The sequence below is a fragment of the Macaca nemestrina genome, chromosome 10 (assembly GCF_043159975.1).
Source record: "Macaca nemestrina isolate mMacNem1 chromosome 10, mMacNem.hap1, whole genome shotgun sequence".
NCBI classification, from domain to species: Eukaryota; Metazoa; Chordata; class Mammalia; order Primates; family Cercopithecidae; genus Macaca; species Macaca nemestrina.
Genome location: NC_092134.1, coordinates 109,790,155 through 109,812,780, shown reverse-complemented (window position 1 = coordinate 109,812,780; position 22,626 = coordinate 109,790,155). Strand labels below are relative to the sequence as shown.

At 40.4% G+C, this 22,626-nt stretch overlaps 1 protein-coding gene and 1 non-coding gene across 9 annotated transcripts in view; both read left to right on the top strand.

The window, feature by feature from the left end:
- LOC105484277 (BICD cargo adaptor 1) overlaps positions 1-19,156 on the top strand; it is a 308,598-nt gene extending 289,442 nt beyond the window's left edge. For 3 of the 8 annotated variants that reach the window (XR_003018633.2, XM_011745776.3, XM_011745773.3), the window contains 2 exons: positions 2,681-2,756; positions 13,065-19,156. Coding sequence is in view for 7 of the 8 variants with exons in the window: in XM_011745773.3 (XP_011744075.1) it covers positions 2,681-2,756; positions 13,065-13,152 (164 nt within the window). In the remaining variant the exon portion in view is untranslated. Of the gene's footprint in view, positions 1-2,670; positions 2,757-2,877; positions 5,254-13,064 lie in introns of those variants that run through there. The other 5 variants (XM_011745774.3, XM_071071912.1, XM_071071914.1 and 2 more) reach the window with 5 other exon arrangements.
- Positions 9,596-9,697, top strand: LOC112427170 (U6 spliceosomal RNA). The gene has a single exon (XR_003018644.1). It is a non-coding gene; the product is annotated as a U6 spliceosomal RNA (small nuclear RNA).
- Positions 19,157-22,626: the final 3,470 nt, after the last annotated feature.

Below are 22,626 nucleotides of genomic sequence, written 5' to 3'. Positions count from 1 at the left end.
CTCACACCTGTAATCCCAGCACTCTGGGAGGCCAAGGCGGGTGGATCACGTGAGGTCAGGAGTTAGAGACCAGCCTGGCTAACGTGGTGAGACTTCATCTCTACTAAAAACACGAAAAATTAGCTGGGCGTGCTGGTGCATGCTTGTAATCCCAGCTACTCGGGAGGCTGAGGCAGGAGAATTGCATGAACCCAGGAGGTAGAGATTGCAGTGAGCCGAGATTGCACTATTGCACTCCAGCCTGGGCAACAAGAGCGAAACTCTTGTCTCAAAACTAAAATAAAATAAAAAAATAAATATTAGCCAGAGATGATGTTACTTCTAACGAAGGAAAAAGTAATATTCACTACAAATATGAAGAATGTCTACCACCTCTCTAGCATTTCATTAAGGGAGTACGCTGTGGTTCTGATCACCTGCTTTCTGAATTTTATCATAAATTATATTTTGAATGAATAATAATCTGTGACTGTATTGGCAAAAATAGTCAAATATGAGATATTTTTAAAAGATGTAAGCCATTTGAATACTCTAGTTACTCTAATTCTAAGGATCGCTGTTCCACAGAGGCCACTACTCTGCTTTGGAAGAGTTTCATTATACTTCCCTAGCAATGTAAGACATAAGGAATCCAGAGTGGTTTTTACATCCATTGCATTTACCCAAATACACCATCAGAGGGCAGCGCACACCTGGTTAACTTAAAAACTGCCTGTCTGGTGGCCTTATCAAAATAGTTGTCAAATTAGTCTAAGACATTCCTAAATTACCACTCAGATAGGCAGGAAAGCTGTTGGAAAAGACAAAAGGAGCAAAGATTTTTAAAAAGACAAAAGAATGCATTCCTTAAGACTCTGAGTTTCTACAAAAGGGAATCTGGAGCTAATCAATGCTGCAAAATGGGATAATAGAGTTAAAAAAGGAATTTCCTCAATCTGAGAAAACAGATTTGTTACATTTGAAAGACTTTTACAGCATATGATCATCTGAACACCAGCTACTAAACAAAAATCAGATCTCCTTGTTCCTGTTAAGATGTGCTAATTAGTAAGATGGCAACAAAGCCCACCATATAAAAGGGTCCCTTCAGTAATGTTTTCTTGAGTGAACAAAAATCAAGCCTGCCTTATATTGTATTCTGCTTTGCATCACAAACAGTTTTAGTGTATTTCTGGAAAAGCATCAGCAGTTTTTTTGAATTTTAAATTCTGGAATTGTATAACTATATAGGCAGGCTTTTTTATAATAGAATATATTAGCTTTAAAACAGGTGATATTTAAATAGAAGACTTTAAATGTAAAAATCAGTAGAGCCTCGTTAAGGCTGTAAATCCAGAATTTGTGATAATGTGGATTAAATAGTATTTACATAACATATAAGGAGGCTGGGCGCAGGGGCTCACGCCTGTAATCCCGGCACTTTGGGAGGCCGAGGCAGGTGGATTACCTGAGGTCAGGAGTTCGAGACCAGCCTGACCAATATGGTGAAACCCCATCTCTACTAAAAATATAAAATGAGCCAGGTGTGGTGGCACATGCCTGTAATCCCTGCTCCTGTGGAGGCTGAGGCAGGAGAATCGCCTGAACCCAGGAGGCGGAGTTTGCAGTGAGCTAAGATTAAGCCATTGCACTCCAGCCTGGGCAACAAGAGCAAAACTCTGTCTCAAATAAACAAACAAACACATATAAGGAAAGGGATTTGCTAAGCAAATACATAGTCTAAGCAGTGGGCAAGAGGAAATGCTTCAATTATTTAAGAAGAATTTTTAAGTTTAATTCTAATCTTGTTTGCAAAAGAAATATGATGTATATGCATTTCTAACCAGCTTCTTGCATGATTCTAATATAGTCACCTAGTACCAGTAAACAGACTGCTCTTTGATTTTTTTTTAGAACACCAGGCGCTGCTTTCTTGGAGTAGATGATTAACCCAGCTAAAGCTTGATTTTTACTAGCTAGCACTTTGTTAACCTAGTATGTTATACTGTGTGACTTTAAAATGATAAAAACAAAATAAAGTGGAGTTCTTATTCAGGTTAGTGCTCTAGTCCAAGTCACTAACAATTTACTATGTAATAGACATTCTAAGATTTCTGCCAACAATTCTACTTTCAATATATAAAATCAATTTTCAGAAAACTGTAAAGATGATTTCCTTGTTCAATTAAGATTCTACTAATTATAGAAAAGATTATATTGCACACTTTTCTCAAGTTACCTATGGGACTGACAATATGTCCATGTGTCCTGACAGTAAAGTCAGTTATCTGAATACGTTCCATTTTGGAGTAACAGATCTAAGTGCTAAGCAATTAACCACCACCACCACATTCAAGTTTAGAACTGGAAGATCTTTCATTATATTAATAGACCCTTTATTTTTAGATATAACAAAATACCAAAGATAAATGATCACATATGTCCTAATGTACTTGAGAAATCTCGCTACTAATGCTGTGTCACTAATTTTTTAGTACTGTATTTAAGAAAAAAAAAAAAAACCTGTCTTTTCTATTGGCATCATTCAAGAAAAAAAAAAAAAAAAAAAGCTGAATCAGGATGTTTCTGTGTGAATGCACATTCCTCACTAAATCTCTCAGGCAGCTGCTTTAGTCACTGTTACTAACACCTTGCTCTGTCATCTCTTTGTATACATGTCTAATTTATCAGTTTCTTGTAGATTGTCAGCAGCCTGCTGCCTCCGTACCGCCACAGTGCTCACAACTAGCCGGGAGGCAAGACTGCCCGACTGTCAGGTAAATTCAGATGTCCTTTCCCTTCCCACCCAGCTGCATGTCAGATCCATAGACCCCAGCTCCACTTTCCAACACCTGAACTGCCTAGGCATCCTTATGTTTTGCTATATTTTATTTCAAGTGTGGGTTACATAGACACACATTGGACACCTGCAGTCCCTGTGTTCCCAATGGGAATACAAGAGAGCTGGGGTTTATTTTGCTGGCTGCCAGCTGGTAGTCTACAGGCTACGTTCAGCCCCTTTGTCTGTGTAAATACTTGGATTAGTCCACTGTTTCATTCCTTTCCAAAAAATAAAAGCTGGAATTGTTATGATGTTTGTCCTACTTTTCATTTTCTTTTGTCTTTTGTCTTTAAAATATATTTATTTTCCTATGGAATCCAAGGGACACCAATATACTAATTGACTTGCTTTGATTCCTATACATTATACGTATTAAAACATCACTATATACTCCATGAATATGTACAATTATTATTTGTCAATTTAAAAAAGTAAAATCCCCGCTACTTAGGAGGCTGAGGTAGGAGGATCAATCGCTTGAGCCTGGGAGTTCAAGGCTGCAGCGAGCTATGATCACACCACTGCACACCTGCCTGGTGAGTAAGATCCTGTCGCTAAAAAACAAAACAAAACAAAACCCACAGTAAAATAAAACTTAAAATGTTTAAATAGGCCAGCCGTGATGACTCACAGCTGTAATCCCAGCACTTCGGGAGGCTAAGGCAGAGGGATTACCTGAGGTCAGGAGTCTGAGACCAGCCTGGGCAACGTGGTGAAACCCCGTCTCTACTAAAAATACAAAAATTAGCCAGACGTGGTGGCACATGCCTGCAATCCCAGCTACTCGGGAGGCTGAGACAAGAGAATCACTTGAACCCGGGAGGTGGAGGTTGCAGTGAGCTAAGATGGTGCCACTGCACTCCAACCTAGATGACAGAGAGAGAGTCCATCTAAAAAAAAAAAAAAAAATTAAAAAATTAAAAAGATATGTATCTCAGGCCAACAAACAGGAAGATAGGAAGAATATAAAGGATTAGATACAAAGGCTGGGTGCAGTGCCTCACGCCTGTAATCTCAGCACTTTTGGGAGGCTGAGGCAGGAGGATTGCTTGAGTTCATGGATTTGCAGTTACAGTGAGTAAAATCACATCACTGCACTCCAGTCTGGGTGACAGAGCAAGACCCTGTCGATGGATAGACAGACAGACAAAACAGCTGTGTAAAAGTGTTTCTGTGTTTCTGTTCTCTGTCCACGCAGTAGCCTTGGTAAAAACTAAATTTGAAAGGTAGAGGAAAACATTGTAGTCAGCATTCAAAAGAAAATATTTGCTGTGACAGTGAACTTTATGTGAGATTACTTGAAAAATTGTAAAAGCAGGTTTGCACAGTCCCTGAACACTAACTGGAGAGTTTGCTGACAATTCCGATTCCAAAGGAAAGCTTTCCAAATCAGTCATGAATTGCCCTCCATCCTGGTGAACCTCCACATAGCATCTCAGCATTCCATCAGGACCTCGCCTCCATCCTGGAATGCTTCATCTTCAGCCACCTGGCCTCTGATGGTGCCAGACTTTAGTAGTCTGGTTGTGGTTTTCATCGTCTCCTCAGTGTTGTCTCCTTATCACAGCTGTTGCCCTTCTACCAGGGGAAGGCTTCTTTTGAGCAGGGGCAGGCCCAAACACTTTCCATGTGTGTCTGAGGAGTAGATGTCAGTAGCAGGCTACACGTGGTCGGGGTCAGAGCCAGGGGAGCTGGGGTGCCACAAGTGTGGAAGCACAGTGGCAGCTGAAGCCCAAGTGTCACATGGTCTCAGAGCTGATTGTGCAGCCAGTTTTATCAGTGGAACATTGAGTTAGCACAGAAAGGTACATTACTGGCCAGGTGTCGTGGCTAAAGCCTGTAATCCCAGCACTTTGGGAGGCTGACGTGGGAGGAGGGCTTGAACCCAGAACTTCGAGACCAGTCTGGGCAACACACAGGGAGACCGCCCCCCCAACCTCTACAAACATTTTTTTTTAAATCAGCCACGTGTAATGGCACATGCCTGTAGTCCCAGCTATTTAGGAAGCTGAGGTGGGAGGATCGCTTGAGCTGGTGAGGTCAAGGCTGCAGCGAGCTGTGATTGCACCACTGTGCTCCAGCCTCGGTAACAGAGCGAAACCTTGTCTCAAAAAACAAATAAATAAATAAAAAGAAAAATACATTATAAAATAGGTTACTAGCCAGCAGTTTCCAATTGGTGTCTTTTAGTTGATTGTTCCAACCACCTTCAGCAACAGGGCTTTAAGAAAGATTCTTCGCGGCCGGGTGCGGTGGCTCACGCCTGTAATCCCAGCACTTTGGGAGGCCGAGGTGGGCGGATCACGAGGTCAAGAGATCGAGACCATCCTGGCTAACATGGTGAAACCCTGTCTCTACTTAGCGGGGCATGGTGGCGTGTGCCTATAGTCGCAGCTATTCAGGAGGCTGAGGCAGAATAATCACTTGAACCCGGGAGGCGGAGGTTGCAGTGAACCAAGATGGTGCCACTGCACTCCAGCCTGGTGACAGAGCGAGACTCTGTCCCAAAAAAGGAAAAAAAAAAAGAAAAGAAAGAATGATAGTATAATTATAGATTTATCTCAGTTATGTAAGTAACTGAATGTAAATATTCAAACTCGTCTCAGTGGGATTCTACATGTGTCGCGGTTAAGAACATAGGCTCTTCACCTACAGTCCATTCTCTACCAAGCACCCCCAGCCCTTACCCAGGGCCTGGGTCAGTGCTGGGCACATGACAGCTGTTCACTGAATATTGATTATACCCGAATGAGTGAATGAGCTCTGGAATCCGGTTGCTTGGGTTGAAATCCCACCTCTAATACCCACTAGTTGTTTAATTTTGGAAAATTTCTTTTGCTGGCTAAGATTCCATTTCTTCACTAGTAAAGTTCAGGTGACAGTAGTTATTGGGGGAATTCAGTGAGGCACACTCCTGGCTTGGAGTGTCTGCTCGGGAACTGTTATCAATACTCTTTTAGTATCTTCCCATTCCTCAAGACAAAGATCTGCAATCTCTTAACCTCTCTAATTTGCTTGAAGAAAGCATGGAGCAGGCTACTGTTTCGTTTGCTTGTTTGTTTCAGATTGGGTCTGGCTAGGTTGCCCAAACTGGACTTGAACCCTGGGCTCAAGCAATCCTCCTGCCTCAGAAGACTACTGCTTTAAGTGTTTCCATTAAATAGGAAATTGAAAGGCTAGCAGGAGATTTTTTAACTTTTTTTTTTCCACCTTGCTTGTTTTTTGAGAACCAGTTTGACTAAACAATTATGTAGTCTAGTTCCATCTGTTCTGAGATTAATGAATTTAGGTTGCTTACTACTGCCACAGGGATGATTTACTTCAAAGAAAAGCAATTTAATGAATTGCAAATATTTCCAGCTTCTCAAATGTTTCCAGTTTCTACCCACATGAATACAGCCTGATCTAGAGCCCAATTCTACTGTTCCCGGTCGTGGTCTGCATAAAGAAATGATTAAATGCATATAGATCTGAAAAGGCTCCTTTTCAAAGTTGCTGGGATGATGACTGACTCTCTTCCCACCCATACCCACTGCTAAATGGGTCAATGTTAATACTTTCATTGCCCTTTTTACTCCTTCTTGGCAGAAAAGTTAACCCATAGCCAACATTTGAATTCTTAGTATAAACCAGACAAGGTTTCAGTTCTTTTTTTTTTTTTTTTTTTTTTTTGAGACAGAGTCTCGCTCTGTCACCCAGGCTGGAGTGCAGTGGCGCGATCTCGGCTCACTGCAAGCTCCACCTCCCGAGTTCACGCCATTCTCCTGCCTCAGCCTCCTGTGTAGCTGGGACTGCAGGCGTCCCCCACCATGCCCAGCTAATTTTTTTTGTATTTTTAGTAGAGATGGGGTTTCACCATGTTAGCCAGGATGGTCTCGATCTCCTGACCTCATGATCCACCCGCCTCAGCCTCCCAAAGTGCTGGGATTCCAGGCATGTAACCTCCCGTAAGGGGTGAGCCAGTTATTACACCCATTTTTTTGTTGTTTTTGTTTGGTTTAATTTTTGGCTTTTGTTTTTGTTTTTGTTTTGAGACGGAGTCTCCCTCTGTTGCCCAGGCTGGAGTGCAGTGGCGTGACCTTGACTCACAGGAACCTCCACCTCCTGGGTTCAAGCGATTCTCCTGCCGCAACCACCCAAGTAGCTGCAATTTCAGGTGTGCGCCACCACACCCAGCTGATTTTTGTATTTTTAGTAGAGACAGGGTTTCACCATGTTGGCCAGGCTGCTCTTGAACTCCTGACCTCCAGTGATCTGCCCGCCTCAGCCTCCCAAAGTACTGGGGTTACAAGCATGAGCCACCACCCCTGGCCTTACACCCATTTTTATGTGATGAATTCAAGGTTTGGGAAGGTAAAATGACTTGTTCAAGGTCACATATCCTGAACACAACTGAGCCCAGTGACTCCTACCTACCACCACAGGTGGCTGCACTGCAGAAGAGAAATCTGTTTCAGTTACACTGTGAGGAACAAAGTGAGAGTATGGAAATCACCCACCATGATTCCTTTTCCCTCAAACGAAAAGGAATATTTGTTTAATGGGAAATAGAAGATGTGCTAAGAATGTTGAGTTATTTCACATCAGGTGTTCTGTTTCTCATTTTGAAAAATGATTTTCAGTGCTGGGTGTGGTGGCTCATGCCTGTAATCCCAGTACTTTGGGAGGCCAAGGTGGGCGGATCACCTGAGGTCAGGAGTTTGAGACCAGCCTTGCCAACATTGTGAAACCCCTTCTCTTCTAAAAAGACATAAATTAGCTGGGCATGGTGGCAGGCAACTGTAATCCCAGCTCCTTGGGAGGCTGAGGCAGGAGAATCACTTGGACCAGGGAGGCAGAGGTTGCAGTGAACCAAGCACTCCAACTTGGGCGACAGAGTGAGACTCTATCTTAAAAAAAAAAAAAAAAAAATTATTTTGTACTTCCCTCAGTTTATACATATATTCAAACAGCTTTTAAGGTGAATGATTTTTTTAATAAAAGAGCATTTTCTCACATTTAATAATGTAGAACTTTTCAGTTGGGCACAGTGACTCACCTCTGTAGTCCCAGCACATTGGGAGGCCAAAGTGGGAAGATCACTGGAGCCCAGGATTTCCAGACCAGCCTAGGCAACTTGGTGAAACCCTGTCCTTTAAAAAAAATACAAAAATTAGGCATAGTGGGCTGCATCTGTAGTCCCAGCTAGTCAGGAGGCTGCGGTGGGAGGATCGTTTGAGCCTAGGAGTTCAAGGCAGCAGTGAGCCGAGATTGTGCCACTGTGTTCCAGCTTGGGTGGCAGAAGACGACCCTGTCTCCAAAAAAAGAAAGAAAGTAGAACATTTCCATGTATACTTTGTACAGGCTGATTCCATTGTAGAGCTAAATTATCAAAACTGTTTATAGATAATAGATACTATAATATGAAAGGAATGCCCAAGGTTTATAGCCTTGGATATAATATTGAAATATATAGAGTTGTTTGGTATTTAACACTTCCCTTCTATCAAGTAGTTTTCCACTTGGGAAAAAAAAAAGAAACTTCCTGAAGAGGTATCCAATTTTATATCTTAGTAACAGTTTCCTAAACTTGCTGTTTACAACGTGATCTACCTATGTAAAGTAAAATCAATGGTAAATGTTGAATAACAAGTGGACTCTTGAAAATATTTAGCAATCACAACTGAAACTGAATTCATTCTATGACTTAAATGATTATAATTTATCAAATATTTATATCCAAGAAATAGTATCTTAACCTGTAAGCCAAGAACGTGTGTTTTACAGGTTAATTTACACATAATATACACCATGGGATTGCAGCATTTTATGCAAATTAAAAATATAATACTATAGATAATAACTCACTTTATATGAGAAATCTATCTAAAGGAGTGAAAAAATGTTTAAATCATCACGAATGATGTAAGGTCAAGATGTGAGGCAAAGTGAGTTGTAACCCATATTTAAGCTATTGTTACACACTTCAGCTGGTCAAGCAGAAATATTTGTCCTCCTTTATCAAAAAGAGTACCGAGGCCAGGCGCAGTGGCTCACGCCTGTAATCCCAACACTTTGGGAGGCCAAGGCGGGCGGATCCCAAGGTCAGGAGTTCGAGACTATCCTGGCTAACACAGTGAAACCCTGTCTCTACTAAAAAAAAAAAAAAAAAAATACAAAAAATACAAAAAATTAGCCGGGTGTGGTGGCATGTGCCTGTAGTCCCAGCTACTCGGGAGGCTGAGGCAGGAGAATCACTTGAACCTGGGAGGTGGAGGTTGCAGTGAGCCCAGATCGCACCACTGCACTCCAGGCCGGGCGACAGATTGAGACTGTCTCAAAAAAAAAAAAAGAGTATTGGATTACACAAGGTCTTCAAAAACATATCTTTCTTGGGCGGACATGGTGGCTCATGCCTGTAATCCTAGCACTTCGGGAAGTTGAGGCAGGCTGATCACTTGAGGTTCGAGTTCAAGACCAGCCTGGGCAACATGGTGAAACTCCGTCTCTACTAAAAATACAAAAATTAGCCAGGTGTGGTGGCACAGGCCTGTAATCCCAGCTACTCAGGAGGCTGAGGCACTAGAATTGCTTGAACCCAGGAGGCAGAGGTTGTAGTGAGCTGAGATCGCGCCACTGCATTCCATCCTGGGCGACAAAGTGAGATTCTGCTCAAAAGAAAAGAAAAGATAAAAAACAACCCCATATCTTTCTTGTGTAATGTGACCATTCTGCGTTACTTGCCATAATCACATTGCATAATATGTTTAATTCCCTAAAAAGAAATTAGTTCTGGTGCTGACTTCCACAGCACATATAGTAAAATTGGAATGATACAGAGATTAGCATGACCCCTGCACGAGGATGACACAAATTAGTGAAGCGTTCCATATTAAAATAAAGTAAAAAGAAGAAATAAAACACTTAAAAAAAAGAAATTAGCTCTAAGTCATGCATATTTACAGAAAGAAACTGTTAGGTCCGTGGGAAAGTCTGACCTGTAACCTGCTGTTTCCCAGGCCGTCAAACTCCGTTTGGAGGGTCAAGCATGAATCTTGCCATATATTATTTTCTGTTTTCTTTTTTAAAGATTTTCTTTTCTGTTTTTGAGTCGGAGTTTTGCTATTGTTAACCAGGCTGGAGTGCAATGGCATGGTCTCGGCTCACCACAACCTCCACCTCCCGGGTTCAAGCAATTCTCCTGCCTCAGCCTCCAGAGTAGCTGAGATTACAGGCATGTGTCACGACGCCCGGCTTATTATTATTATTATTGTTATTATTTGTATTTTTAGTGGAGACAGGGTTTCTCCATGTTGGTCAGGCTGGTCTTGAACTCCCAACCTCAGGTGATTCTCCTGCCCCGGCCTCCCAAAGTGCTGGGATTACAGGCGAGAGCCACTGCGACAGGCCTAAGAGTTTCTTAATTAATTAATTAATTAATTTTTTTTTTTTTTTTTTTGAGATGGAGTCTCACTCTGTCACCCTCAGGCTGGAGTGCATTGGCGCGATCTCGGCTCACTGCAAGCTCCGCCTCCTGGGTTGACGCCATTCTTAGTAGAGACGGGGTTTCACCATGTTAGCCAGGATGGTCTCTATCTCCTGACCTCGTGATCCGCCCGCCTGGGCCTCCCAAAGTGCTGGGATTACAGGCGTGAGGCACCGCGCCCGGCCTTATTTTCCAATTTATAAATGAGGCCAGGCACGGTGGCTCGTGTGTAATCCCAGCACTTTGGGAGGCCGAGGTGGGCAGATCACTTTAAGTCAGGAGTTCGAGACCAGCCTGGCCAACATGGTGAAACCTCGTCTCTACTAAAAACATTAAAAAAATTAGCCAGACGCGGTGGTGGGCGCCTGTAATCCCAGCTACTCGGGAGGCTAAAGCAGAAGAATTGCTTGAACCCAGGACGGGAAGGTTGCAGTGAGCCGAGATCGTGCCACTACACTCCTGCCTGGGGGACAGAGTGAGACGTTATCAAAAAATTTTACAAATGAAACTATGCACTATTTTCTTAGGCTTTTTGTTGAAGCTCCAGTTCTCCCATGTTTACTTACCACATTTTAAAAATAGGTAGGAAAAATAATTTTTATCAGTGCTTGTCTTTGTTGTTGTTGTTGTTGTTGTTGTTGTTGTTGTTGTTGAGACGGAGTCTCGCTCTGTCACGCAGGCTGGAGTGCAATGGCGCGATCTCAGCTCACTGCCAACCTCTGCCTCCCGGGTTCACGCCATTCTCCTGCCTCAGCCTCTTGACTAGCTGGGACTACAGGCGCCCACCACCAAGCCCGGCTAATTTTTATTGTATTTTTAGTAGAGACGGGGTGTCACCATGTTAGCCAGAATGGACTCGATCTCCTGACCTCGTGATCCGCCCATCTCGGCCTCCCAAAGTGCTGGGATTACAGGCGTGAGCCACCGTGCCCGGCAATCAGTGCTTGTCTTAACCAGTACAGAACAGCAAATCTTCTTTTAAACTAAATTTACAGCACTTTAAAAAGTTTGGGAAGTAAGAATAACCTCAAGCCAATCAGATATTTTACATAATTGCGATTTTGTATTAAAATGTAAGAGATATAAAGGATAATTTCAATACCAAAGATAAAAATTATTTGTTTAATACTAATTTTAATGACTCCAACAATATTAGCTTTAAAAAGCTATGCTTAAATAGTAATAATGAGCTTTGAATCATTCTCTCAAACATCACTTCTGGCAGAAACGAATTATATAGTACTGACTTTCATAGTTTAAGGGAAAATAAGAGTTTTAGAAAAATACTCATCTTTTCTAATTAAAAAAAAAAAAAATCCCATGTTGTGATTCCCCCACTGCTAGTCTCATTTTTTTGTTTGTTTGTTTGTTTGTTTGTTTGAGAGGGAGTCTCGCCCTGTCGCGAGGCTGTTGGAGTGCAGTGACACCATCTTGGTTCACTGCAATCTCTGCCTCCCAGATTCAAGCAGTTCTCCTGCCTCAGCCTCCCAAGTAGCTGGGACTGCAGGCACACACCACCATGACCAGCTAATTTTTTTTTGTATTTTTAGTAGAGACAGGGTTTCACCATGTTGGTCAGGATGGTCTCGATCTCTTGACCTCATGATCCGCCCGCCCCGGCCTCCCAAAGTGCTGGGATTACAGGTGTGAGCCACTGTGCCCGGCCACTAATCACATTTTAAAAGGCCCAAACCCAAATGTGTTTTGTCATTTTATACTAGGAAACTCAAATGATTTTGCTTCTTTATTCTTCAAGATTATTCATCCAGACACTGATAGGCCTGAGCACGGGTTCATGCAAACTAGAGGCTATCATAGGCGGTCATTTGGAAAGCTACTATATACTTAACAAATGTGAAATGTTAGGCTGGGCTCAGTGGCTCATGCCTATAATCCCAACACTTTGGGAGGCCGAGAAAGGTGGATCACCTGAGGTCAGGAGTTTGAGACCAGTCTGGCCAATATGGCAAAACCCCGTCGCTACTAAAAATACAAAAATTGGCCGGGCATGGTGGTGCGTGCCTGAAATCCCAGCTGCTTGGGAGGCTGAGGCAGGAGAATTGCTTGAACCCGGGAGGTGGAGGCTGCAGTGATCTGCCTGGGTAAAAGAGCAAGACTCATCTTAAAAAAAAAAAAAAAAAAAAGGTGAAATATAAAACTCTTCTGTATTTTTTATACCTCCAAGCCCAAGCAGGAATCCTTAGAGCAAATTGGACTTCCACAGGCAAATTCTTTATCCTAGTGAATCTGGATCTACCAGATAACTATAGAATCCTCTAAACTCCAAAGCCTTGTCAACCTACCAGTACCACCAGCATCAGTGGGAGCTCATTAAAAATGCAGAATCTCAGGTCCCACCCCACACCTAATGAATCCAAATCTGCCCTTTATACTGAGATCCCCAGGTAATTTGAATGCATATTAAAGTTTGAAAAGAACTGATCTCATGAAATCTTACAGCTAACGCAGAGACCAAGGAGAACAACACTGTGCAAAAATTGAAAAGAACTTCTGTAAAATGCTGGGGGCAAGAAAAGAAAGAAAAAAAAAAAGAGTGCCTTTCATATATCATTTCCTTAATACATTTCATTTTTCTTTTTTATGCCTTGTTTTGAAAAGCCACCATTATCTTGGCATGCTTTAGATGGAAACCATTTACTGTGCAAGATTTCTGTTCATGTTCTTAAATGTATGCAAAAATAACTTGTCTAACCCCTACTACTGTGCCTGGCCCTTTGAAACGTGTTTCTTGCTGACGTGCTTGTTTCTCCTTTCCAGTCCTGACACAGCTCTCCCTGAGGAGCAGCCACATTCCAGCTCCCAGTGCGCCCCTCTCCACTGTCTCTCCAAGCCTCCTCACCCCTAGTCTTCATCTCCTGTGGACGAACATCTGGGGTGGAAGTTTTGTAGCCACACACAGGATACTGCCCAAGATCCAGCGGGTGTTTTCTTCTCAGTTGTTAGATGTACAATTGGATTAATGTCCGTCATTTTGGAAGACGAGAGAAAATTGAGAAGAACACGAAGCACAGACCCTGATGTGATAAAACATTTGTGGTTTCTCTGAGTCACAGATAAACTTCTGCCATCAAATGGCTACAGTTCATTTAAGTTTAAAAAGAAGAAAAGAGAAACAGGAAACATGTCTCAGATGGCTGGCTTTACCTCGATAGCATAAGAGAGACCTAAGACATGTAAAATACATATATTGTAATATCTTTCCTCACACTCCAAATTCAGCTAGGGAAGTTGATTCCAATATTTTTGTCATTGATATTTATTTTGTACTTTGTTTGCCACATGATTTATGTCTACAAAAATAATTTCTCTGAAGTGAATTTACTTCATTTATTTTCAAATAAGCATAATTTGCTCAATTAAGTATGAGTTTGAATTTAGTTTGAAATCTGGAATTGGCCAGACTGTGGTCATTTTTCTTGCACAAAATGATAAATGAGGTGCATCAGAATGTTAACAATAACTGTATTTTGCTGCTACGCTGGTATTGTTTATGCACTTATTTTCTAATCAGTAGCTTATTAACTGCTGGGTTTTGTTTTTGTATTTTTAACTAGAGTTCTTCACTGGACATTACTAAGTAAATCTAAGAAAGAGACTAAGTTATGATTTATTGACTTATTCAAGTTTTGATGGCATCTTTAATTTTATTTTTTCATCGCAGTTGAGTAGATGTACTGGTGCTGCTCCTTTGTGTGTGTGTATGTGTGTGATAACGTTAAAGAAGGCTCAATAACTTGAAGGGGAAAAAATGGTGTGTTTATTTAACGACCAGGATTTTTTTTACTTCTCCCAAAATCAGGGTCCTACTGAGTCTTTCCTGATAAAAGGTATCAAGTACAAATAGGAAAATATATACATACATAGATGTAAGATAGCCTTTAATTAGTTAATTTACCCAGAGAGTGTTCAAAGTTTGATTAAAATTGTATGTTTTGTTGTTGTTAGGTTTTTTCATAACGAATCTTCCTTGCCAAAAAACAATAGATAATAAACCTTAGCTCATTGTCTACTTTTGACAAACACTCAGGTGCCTACAAACATTCTATTATCTTGAGATAATACATGTTCCTGGTTAATTTACAGATTCTGCTGGGTAACTTTTATGACTTGATTTAAGGCAGTGGATTTTCATAGCAAAATTTATTTTGCACATAATCTGACAAACAAGGAAAACAGCTAACTGAGCTGAAAGGTCTAACACTCTTGGGCTCCTTAACCATCAAGTGCTGCCCACACAATTGCTCCTAGCCCTGATTCCTTGTCTTTGTCAGGTAGCCTTAACTTATTTAAAACCATAAGGGTTTACCTTTTCATGTAAAGACATCTGTAACTTCTCTTCAAAACAAAAATGACCCTCACTGTTAACACAAAGGACAGTTACCAGTGTAGGGCACTGAAAAAGGAGATCCAGGAGCCACTCAGCTTACTGAGCGGACATGGGTGGCACAGAAATTGAGTGGTCCATCAGAGACCAAATGGTAAGTCATAAAGCACATTGCAGGAGCTTTTGTCAGTCATACACCTATTAAGTAGTGGTCGCTATTACCAAAGCAACCAGGACGTTTTGTGTTCTTTATATGAGTGCTATTTTCCACAGTGTCATTTATTATGCAACGTGGAGTAAAGAGTTGAATTCTTCACCAAAATAGGGATTCAGGTTAAAGTACAGAAACAGAAACAAAACGATTCAACACGAAGGTCCGAACCATAGCAGCCTAACCTTCCGCTCTTTTCTACCTGCATGGCCTTGCTGTTCCTAAACATTGTCTTCATTTCATTGGTGTTGTGTCTGTCTGGTACCAGTATTGGTGTGACTGTGGATTTTATCAGAGTTCAATGAAAGAAAGCTTACCCCTGCCCTCACTTTTTGTTTTTTTATTTTTCCCCCTTTGTCAAGCACCATGTATTTGGACCTGACAAGTGGCATAGCTGCTAAGCTGACTTTTAATAAAAACTGTTTGTGCCTGAGGGAAATATATGCCTTTTTAAAACGTACCTCAGAACATGTTCCTATATCACTGCATCGGTTTTGTTTGGGGGACTGGGAGTTCAGCAGGAAGTACTGTCTGTGTGTGAGGACGGGGCAGTACTGCCGGTCGGCGATGTTGTATTTGCATTCTTTATCCCTAACTCTGGATCTAGGACTCCATGAAAAGCCGGGTCACACACAAAACATGTATTTCTTCCAATACAAAGTGTATTATTACGTCTATTATAAACTAGTTTCATTTCAGTTATTTATCTTCATAGAGTGGGAAAGGCTTGTTCTGAAATACTAATTCTATGAAAATAATAATTTTAGTGAATCTTTGCCAAGAAGTTATAGAAACTTGGAAATACATTTCTCATTTTCAGCACAAAATTAAGTGATAGTCCCTAAGAAGTAAGAGAGAATAACATGTATTTACACTGTGGCATCATTTAGTATAGTTTAAACTGAGCCATATCTCTATTTATTTATAGGCATTTAAAATGAATCAATATGTGTAGTGTTGATAAAAATCAGTATCTGTAAAGATAACATCAGGAATTCAAAAGGAAATTGAAAAGTGGAAGAACTAGTGAGAACCAAAAAGAATGAACCTCTTTAAGACTGATTGAAGACATACTTGGAGAGGAAAAATAAACAGCAGAAATACACTAAAAAATACTGGCTAATTATTGCAAACACAGTGAGCAAAGATTAATGCTAACTAAGTAAAAGTAGTTGGCAAAGTAAACAGGTAGTTTTTAAAAAGTAAGCACAATTACAATATTGAAAAGAATAGTATGGAGAAATGCTTTTCTCCTGAGAATTTTCCTTAATCAAAAAATAAGAAGCAGCAATAAATTGTCTGGCCTGAGTGCTGAGTGGCATAAATAAAGGAGCTTGGCTTGATCTTTCTCGTCCACACATAATCCATTAGATCCCATTCATATATCCAATTCTGGATTCTAATAAAAGGAATTTGGAGAATTTGAGAAAAAGGAAAACTGTTAAATAAGAGAAGACCTATTTAGAAATTATACTTTAGTCTAACCAAGAGGAGGTACAATAGTGGTCTTCAAGAAAAGAACATTTAACAAATGATAGATATCAGCTAAGATATTGTTACTAAGTCTAGAATGAAAAAGGCTTCAGTGTGAAGGATGTATAGTAACTCTAGGAAAGAGATTTTTAACACTGGGAAATTAACATGGAAATTGAAAATCATAAGGAATAGTTGTTTTTTAAAAATTGAATATCATTAGTGGTCTAGTAAGTATTAAGTGGCAAGATAGGAGAATGCATTTCAGTTCTGGGAGCTCATAATCCTGTGATTCTTTTAAGTTTTAAGATACGTTAAAGTTTTACTGGTTAATCATAAAATATTTTGTATTTGAAAATAGGATGGCAATCTTAATTTTTCCAAGATATTGGTTGGAAAAAAAGAAGGATTGTTGGTATTATTTTTTTCTTCCAGCTATATTCTATGGTATCTTTAAAATTGTTCAGAATATAGTACTTTTACTAAAACACTTCAATTGTCGGAGTCTAGAAAACAATGTCCTCAGGAATACTTCAGAAATAGAAGGTATGCAGTCCCTCAGTGGGGGCAAATGCATTTCAGATTTTGTCTTTATTTAGAAGGATCTTCAGTCTACGACATTTGCTTTTTCGTGCTTTGGAAAATATCCTTGTGCAGAGAAGTCCTTCTGTTTGAAACAAGCATGAAACATTGGTCCAATAACCTAAGAATATGGAAATTTCTTGATATTCTGTATTAATTAAAGTTCTCTACATGTCTCAAATGGAGATCACAAAACATGAAAAGGAAGAAATGAAATACCTTTTCTTCTGGGATGAGTGTCAATTTTAATGTATAATTGTCATAATCAGTCAAAAGTTACAATCTGTCCCTCAGTGACATCGGGGGAAGCTGATGGATTTCCAGTAAGGAGCTGTGGTGGGTTCAACCTCAGGCTGCCACAAATACATTGATATGGTAGGTAGGAAGTAGGACTACATTTGAAAGAAACTTATAGGATAAAGTTCACAATTTTAAAAAGGTTGCCCTCCAGTTTTTTTGTTTGTTTATAAACTAGAGTGATTTTAAGTAATCCTTACATTTAAGGCTGCAAAAAATGTAAAAGAATATGTTTTCAAGTAAAGGGAACATAATTCTTCAAAAAGCTGTTGAACTGGAGTTATGATAGGTTATGACAGATAGCATGATCAGTGCTGATACTGACAAGTACTTTTTTATCTTAAAATCAACTTCTATGGAACTACAAGATCAATCTAGCTCCCGAGTGACCTTTTCCATTGTCTGTAATAATGCCCTCGGATGAGTTGTGTCTAAAATTAAGTTCATCTTTATTTATATGCCAACTTAACTGCCAGAGTCCCTAACGTATTGCATTTGTAACCTGATCCTATTATGTTAATACCTGAAAGATTTCATCTAGACATGTCTTTCGTCCGTATTATTCAAAGTGTAATGAAAGAGATATTTAGTATGTTCCCCAACTGAGAATTTTCCAGAATATTCTACTTAAGAAGAAGAAGAGCAATTAACTGCCTTTAGTGTAAGGGCGAGAGTGCATAGAAATATGCAATGTAAAATGTTTGCATGAATTATTTCACATCATGTAAGCTTTCCCATATTCATAAGATGAACACTATAGAAGTCTCATTTCTCTGTGATCTTCTGTCCATTAGGAGTGTAAGGAGATTGTTATCTATATCTAGTCTCCTTTCCATATTGAAATGCATGGCTCTAATCCTTGGTGTATTTTTATCCCTTACTTCTTGAGTTATTTAAAATTTGCCCTATTTAAACTGAAGCCTGGATAAACTGCTGAGCCAGATTATTCCTGTGATTGGAATTTAATTGCTGTAGAACACTCATTGAGAACATATTTTTTACTTTTTTTCTTTCAGAATTATTATTCGATCATTTTCTCTAATGAAAACACCGAGAAGTAAATCTGGTGCTTCTTAGTGTAAATATGTTTTTCTTTTTAAAAAATCATTTTAAAACAAAGATGAGAGAACTATAAAGTAAGGGGAAATATCATTTTATTTAAAAATAATTATTCAGTGATAGATAATGGAGATATAAAATGAACCATTGGGTTCATAGGTATGATTTATGCAGCCAATCTTAGAGGAAATACATCATTTTAACATTATTCCCATGAAATGTTTAAGCTCCATGGTTTGACTATGAGAGTCAAACAATTATTATTTGAAAATCTCATGATATTTTTATAATCTACTCTGTTTTTATTTGCATGATTATGCTTACGTGATGAACCATCCATTATTCTGATGCTGTATTTCTTTCCAGTATTAACATGTGTATTGTGTGGCCAACCTTGATTTGTACACTGTATTATTGTTGTAATGATTCCACTGTTCCTACATTTAATTGCAGTTTTATTATTATGCCTTTTGGGGTTAAATGATGTGAAGTGTTTCCACCTACTGATAAATACCATATGAAAACGTGACCTAAAAGACTGATCTAAGAAACTTTTTTGTTGTTATTTTTAAAAATATGAATTGCAAAAAAAAGTTCTCAAAGACACATGCATTTGTTTTAAATTCAAAAAATTCTTATGAATTTATTATTGCTTGTACTTTAACTTTTTTTATTGTAGACAATCCTAAGTGAATAATGTCTCATGGGAGAATCCACATGATATGTGCTTGTATTTGTGTAATCTGATCATGCACTCAATGGTTGGAAAAGGCACTCCAGTGCTAAGAAAATAACCAGAAGCCAATATGTCGTTTCTTATATCTTGGTTTATGTTACCAACTGCATATGGTGTAATGCATAACTTTTTCCAGTAAATAAACTGGTTATTTTTTGTTCATTTCATTAATGCTGCCTTTTTATCAATTTGAGCAGTTTTTCTGTATGTCGTTTTGATGTATACTTACAAAAAGGATAAGAGTATATGAATTCAGATATGATTTACATGTTTATTCAAAGTGAGGACTTATTTGAACTAAAAATTAAATTCCTTGCTTTAACAACAATTCTTGGCCGGGCGCGGTGGCTCAAGCCTGTAATCCCAGCACTTTGGGAGGCCGAGACGGGCGGATCACGAGGTCAGGAGATCGAGACCATCCTGGCTAACACGGTGAAACCCCGTCTCTACTAAAAATACAAAAAACTAGCCGGGCGAGGTGGCGGGCGCCTGTAGTCCCAGCTACTCGGGAGGCTGAGGCAGGAGAATGGCGTAAACCCGGGAGGCGGAGCTTGCAGTGAGCTGAGATCCGGCCACTGCACTCCAGCCTGGGCGACAGAGCGAGACTTTCCGTCTCAAAAAAAAAAAAAAAAAAATCTAACGCAATCATTATAGCTAATCAAATTCATGCCACACGGGCAGCCAACATCCTGGCTAAAGTTGTCTGCTCACCTGCTACATAAATATAGCACTAGAAATAATGTCAACTTTTCTACAAATCTCTCCTTTTTCTCTTCCAAAAGAACTATTGTTTTTCTCTGAGGTTGGATCTATAAGTCTATTTGATGCTTGACTTTCTCTTACAAGATAAAGCTGATAGTCTGTCACATTCAAAAGCAAAAACAGCTGGATGCATCAAGAGAGTCTCCTCTTATCTATGTGTTTTGCAGGCAACTTGGGCAGCCTATATTGTGAAGGCATTGGGAGGATTCCTGCAACCCATAAGAGATGAGAAAGAGATCAGAATTGGTGGGAACTTGAGGGAGTCTTGCTCTGTCACCCAGGCTGGAGCGCAGTGGCACGATCTCGGCTCACTGCAACCTCTGACTCCCTGGTTCAAGCTATTCTCCTGCCTCAGCCTCCTGAGTAGCTGGGGTTACAGGCACGTACTACTGTGCCCAGCTAATTTTTGTATTTTTAGTAGAGATGGGGTATCATCATGTTGGCCAGGATGGTCTTGATCTCCTGACCTCATGATCTGCTCGCCTCAGCCTCCCAAAGTGCTGGAATTACAGGCGTGAGCCACCACACCTGGCCGAATTTTCTTTTTTTTCTTCCTTTTGAAACATGGCCTCACTCTGCCACCCAGGCAGGAGTGCAGTGGCATGATCTTGGCTCACAGCAGCCTCTACCTCCTGGGCTCAAACGATTCTGCCACCTTAGCCTCCTAAGTAGCTGGGATCACAGGCATGTACCACCATGCCTGGCTAATTGTTTAATTTTTTTTTTTGAACAGATGAGGTCCCATTATGTTGCCTAGGCTGGTATTGAGCTCCTGGGCTCAAGTAATTCTCTCACCTGAGACTCTGAAAGTGTTGTAATTACAGGCATGAGCCACATCGCCCAGCCAGGAAAGGATTTTCCTAGTTTTTGGTTGTACACATGCTGACTAGTACATTGTAGGAACTCAGTCAACTTTGAATTAGAGTAGTTGTTCCTGAGAAGTGAGTTTCTTGGCTTTCTTGATATCTAGCTTTCTCATAAGACATCCAGAATTGAGTTTACAGAACCTAATGTCACCTACTTAAATAATTACAGCAGGCATTACATATCAACTAATTGGGGGAAATGGCCTTTAAATTAAGTGAATGCTTATTCCTATCATTCTTTCTTAGTGAATCTAAAAACTGGATCTCTAACATTGTAACAGGAGGCTAAGTATGTAAGATGAAATAATCTAAGAGTTGTTCTTCTTTTTTGTGTGTGTGACAAGATCTTGCTGTGTTGCCCAGGCTGAAGTGCACTGGCGAGATCACAGTTCACTGCAGCCCTGACCTCTCAAGTGATCCTCCCACTGCAGCCTCCCAAGTAGCTAGGACCACAGGTGCACACCATCATGCCTGGCTAATTTTTTATTTTTTGTAAAGATGAGGTCTTCCTATGTTGCCCAGTCTGGTTTCAAAGCCCTAGACTCAAGCGATGCTCCTGCCACGGCCTCTCAAAGTGCTGGGATTACACAGGTATGAGCCACCATGTCCAATTGAGTTTTTTAAACAATCTATGAATCAACTACACTTAAATGCTTTAGAAGACCGTCAGAATAATTAATCCACAAAATAACTGTCAAGGAAGATAAATCTCTGGGAAAAATATTGCCAGTGTCAAAAGTAAACAATTTATAATATAATTTGAATGTAGGAAGCAACGTAAAGATAAATCATAACTATATTGGCTTCTTGTTAAATAGTAAAGAAACGTTAAAGTAAGAATATCTTGTTTTCTTTTTTTTTTTGAGACAGAGTCTTGCACTGTTTCCTAGGCTGGAGTGCAGTGGCGTGATCTCAGTTCACTGCAAGCTCCACCTCCTGGGTTCACACCATTCTCCTGCCTCAGCCTCCCCAGTAGCTGGGACTACAGGTGCCCACCACCACACCTGGCTAATTTTTTTGTATTTTTAGTAGAAATGGGGTTTCACCATGTTAGCCAGGATGGTGTTGATCTCCTGACCTCGTGATCTGCCCGCCTCGGCCTCCTGAAGTGCTGGGGATTACAGGCGTTAGCCACTGTGCCCAGCCTTTATTTTTTTTTAAGATTTATTTATTTAGTTAGTTTTTAGTTTCACTTTTGTAGCTCAGGCTGGAGTACAATGGGGCGATCTCAGCTCACTGCAACCTCCACCTCCCAAGTTCAAGTGATTCTCCTACCTCAGCCTCTGGAGTAGCTGGGATTACCACCATGCCTGGTTAATTTTTTGTATTTTTAGTAAAGATGGGGTTTCACCATATTGGCCAGCCTGGTCCTGAACTCCTGACGTCAGATGATCCACCCTCCTTGACCTCCCAAAGTGCTCGGAATACAGGTGTGAGCCACCACGCCCGGCCCCTCATTTTCCTTATTATCTATATCAGTAGGGGATAAAAGAAAGATAATTCAGGCCGGGCGCGGTGGCTCAAGCCTGTAATCCCAGCACTTTGGGAGGCCGAGACGGGTGGATCACGAGGTCAGGAGATCGAGACCATCCTGGTGAACACAGTGAAACCCCGTCTCTACTAAAACTACAAAAAACTAGCCGGGCGAGGTGGTGGGCGCCTGTAGTCCCAGCTACTCGGGAGGCTGAGGCAGGAGAATGGCGTGAACCTGGGAGGCAGAGCTTGCAGTGAGCTGAGATCAGGCCACTGCACTCCAGCCTGGGCGACAGAGCGAGACTCCGTCTCAAAAAAAAAAAAAAAAAAAAAAAGAAAGATAATTCAGTAAGTTAGCTTCTGTTACTACTAAAGTCAGGTGAAAGACTGTAAAAAGTAGGATAGACATATGTCTCATATGCCAAGATGGGCTTGTCTATATAATTTGCTAGTCCCAGTGCAAAATGAAAATGCAGGACTCCTTGATCAAAAAATAGAATTTCAAGACAGTGACAGTAATGCATTAGGTCAAGCAT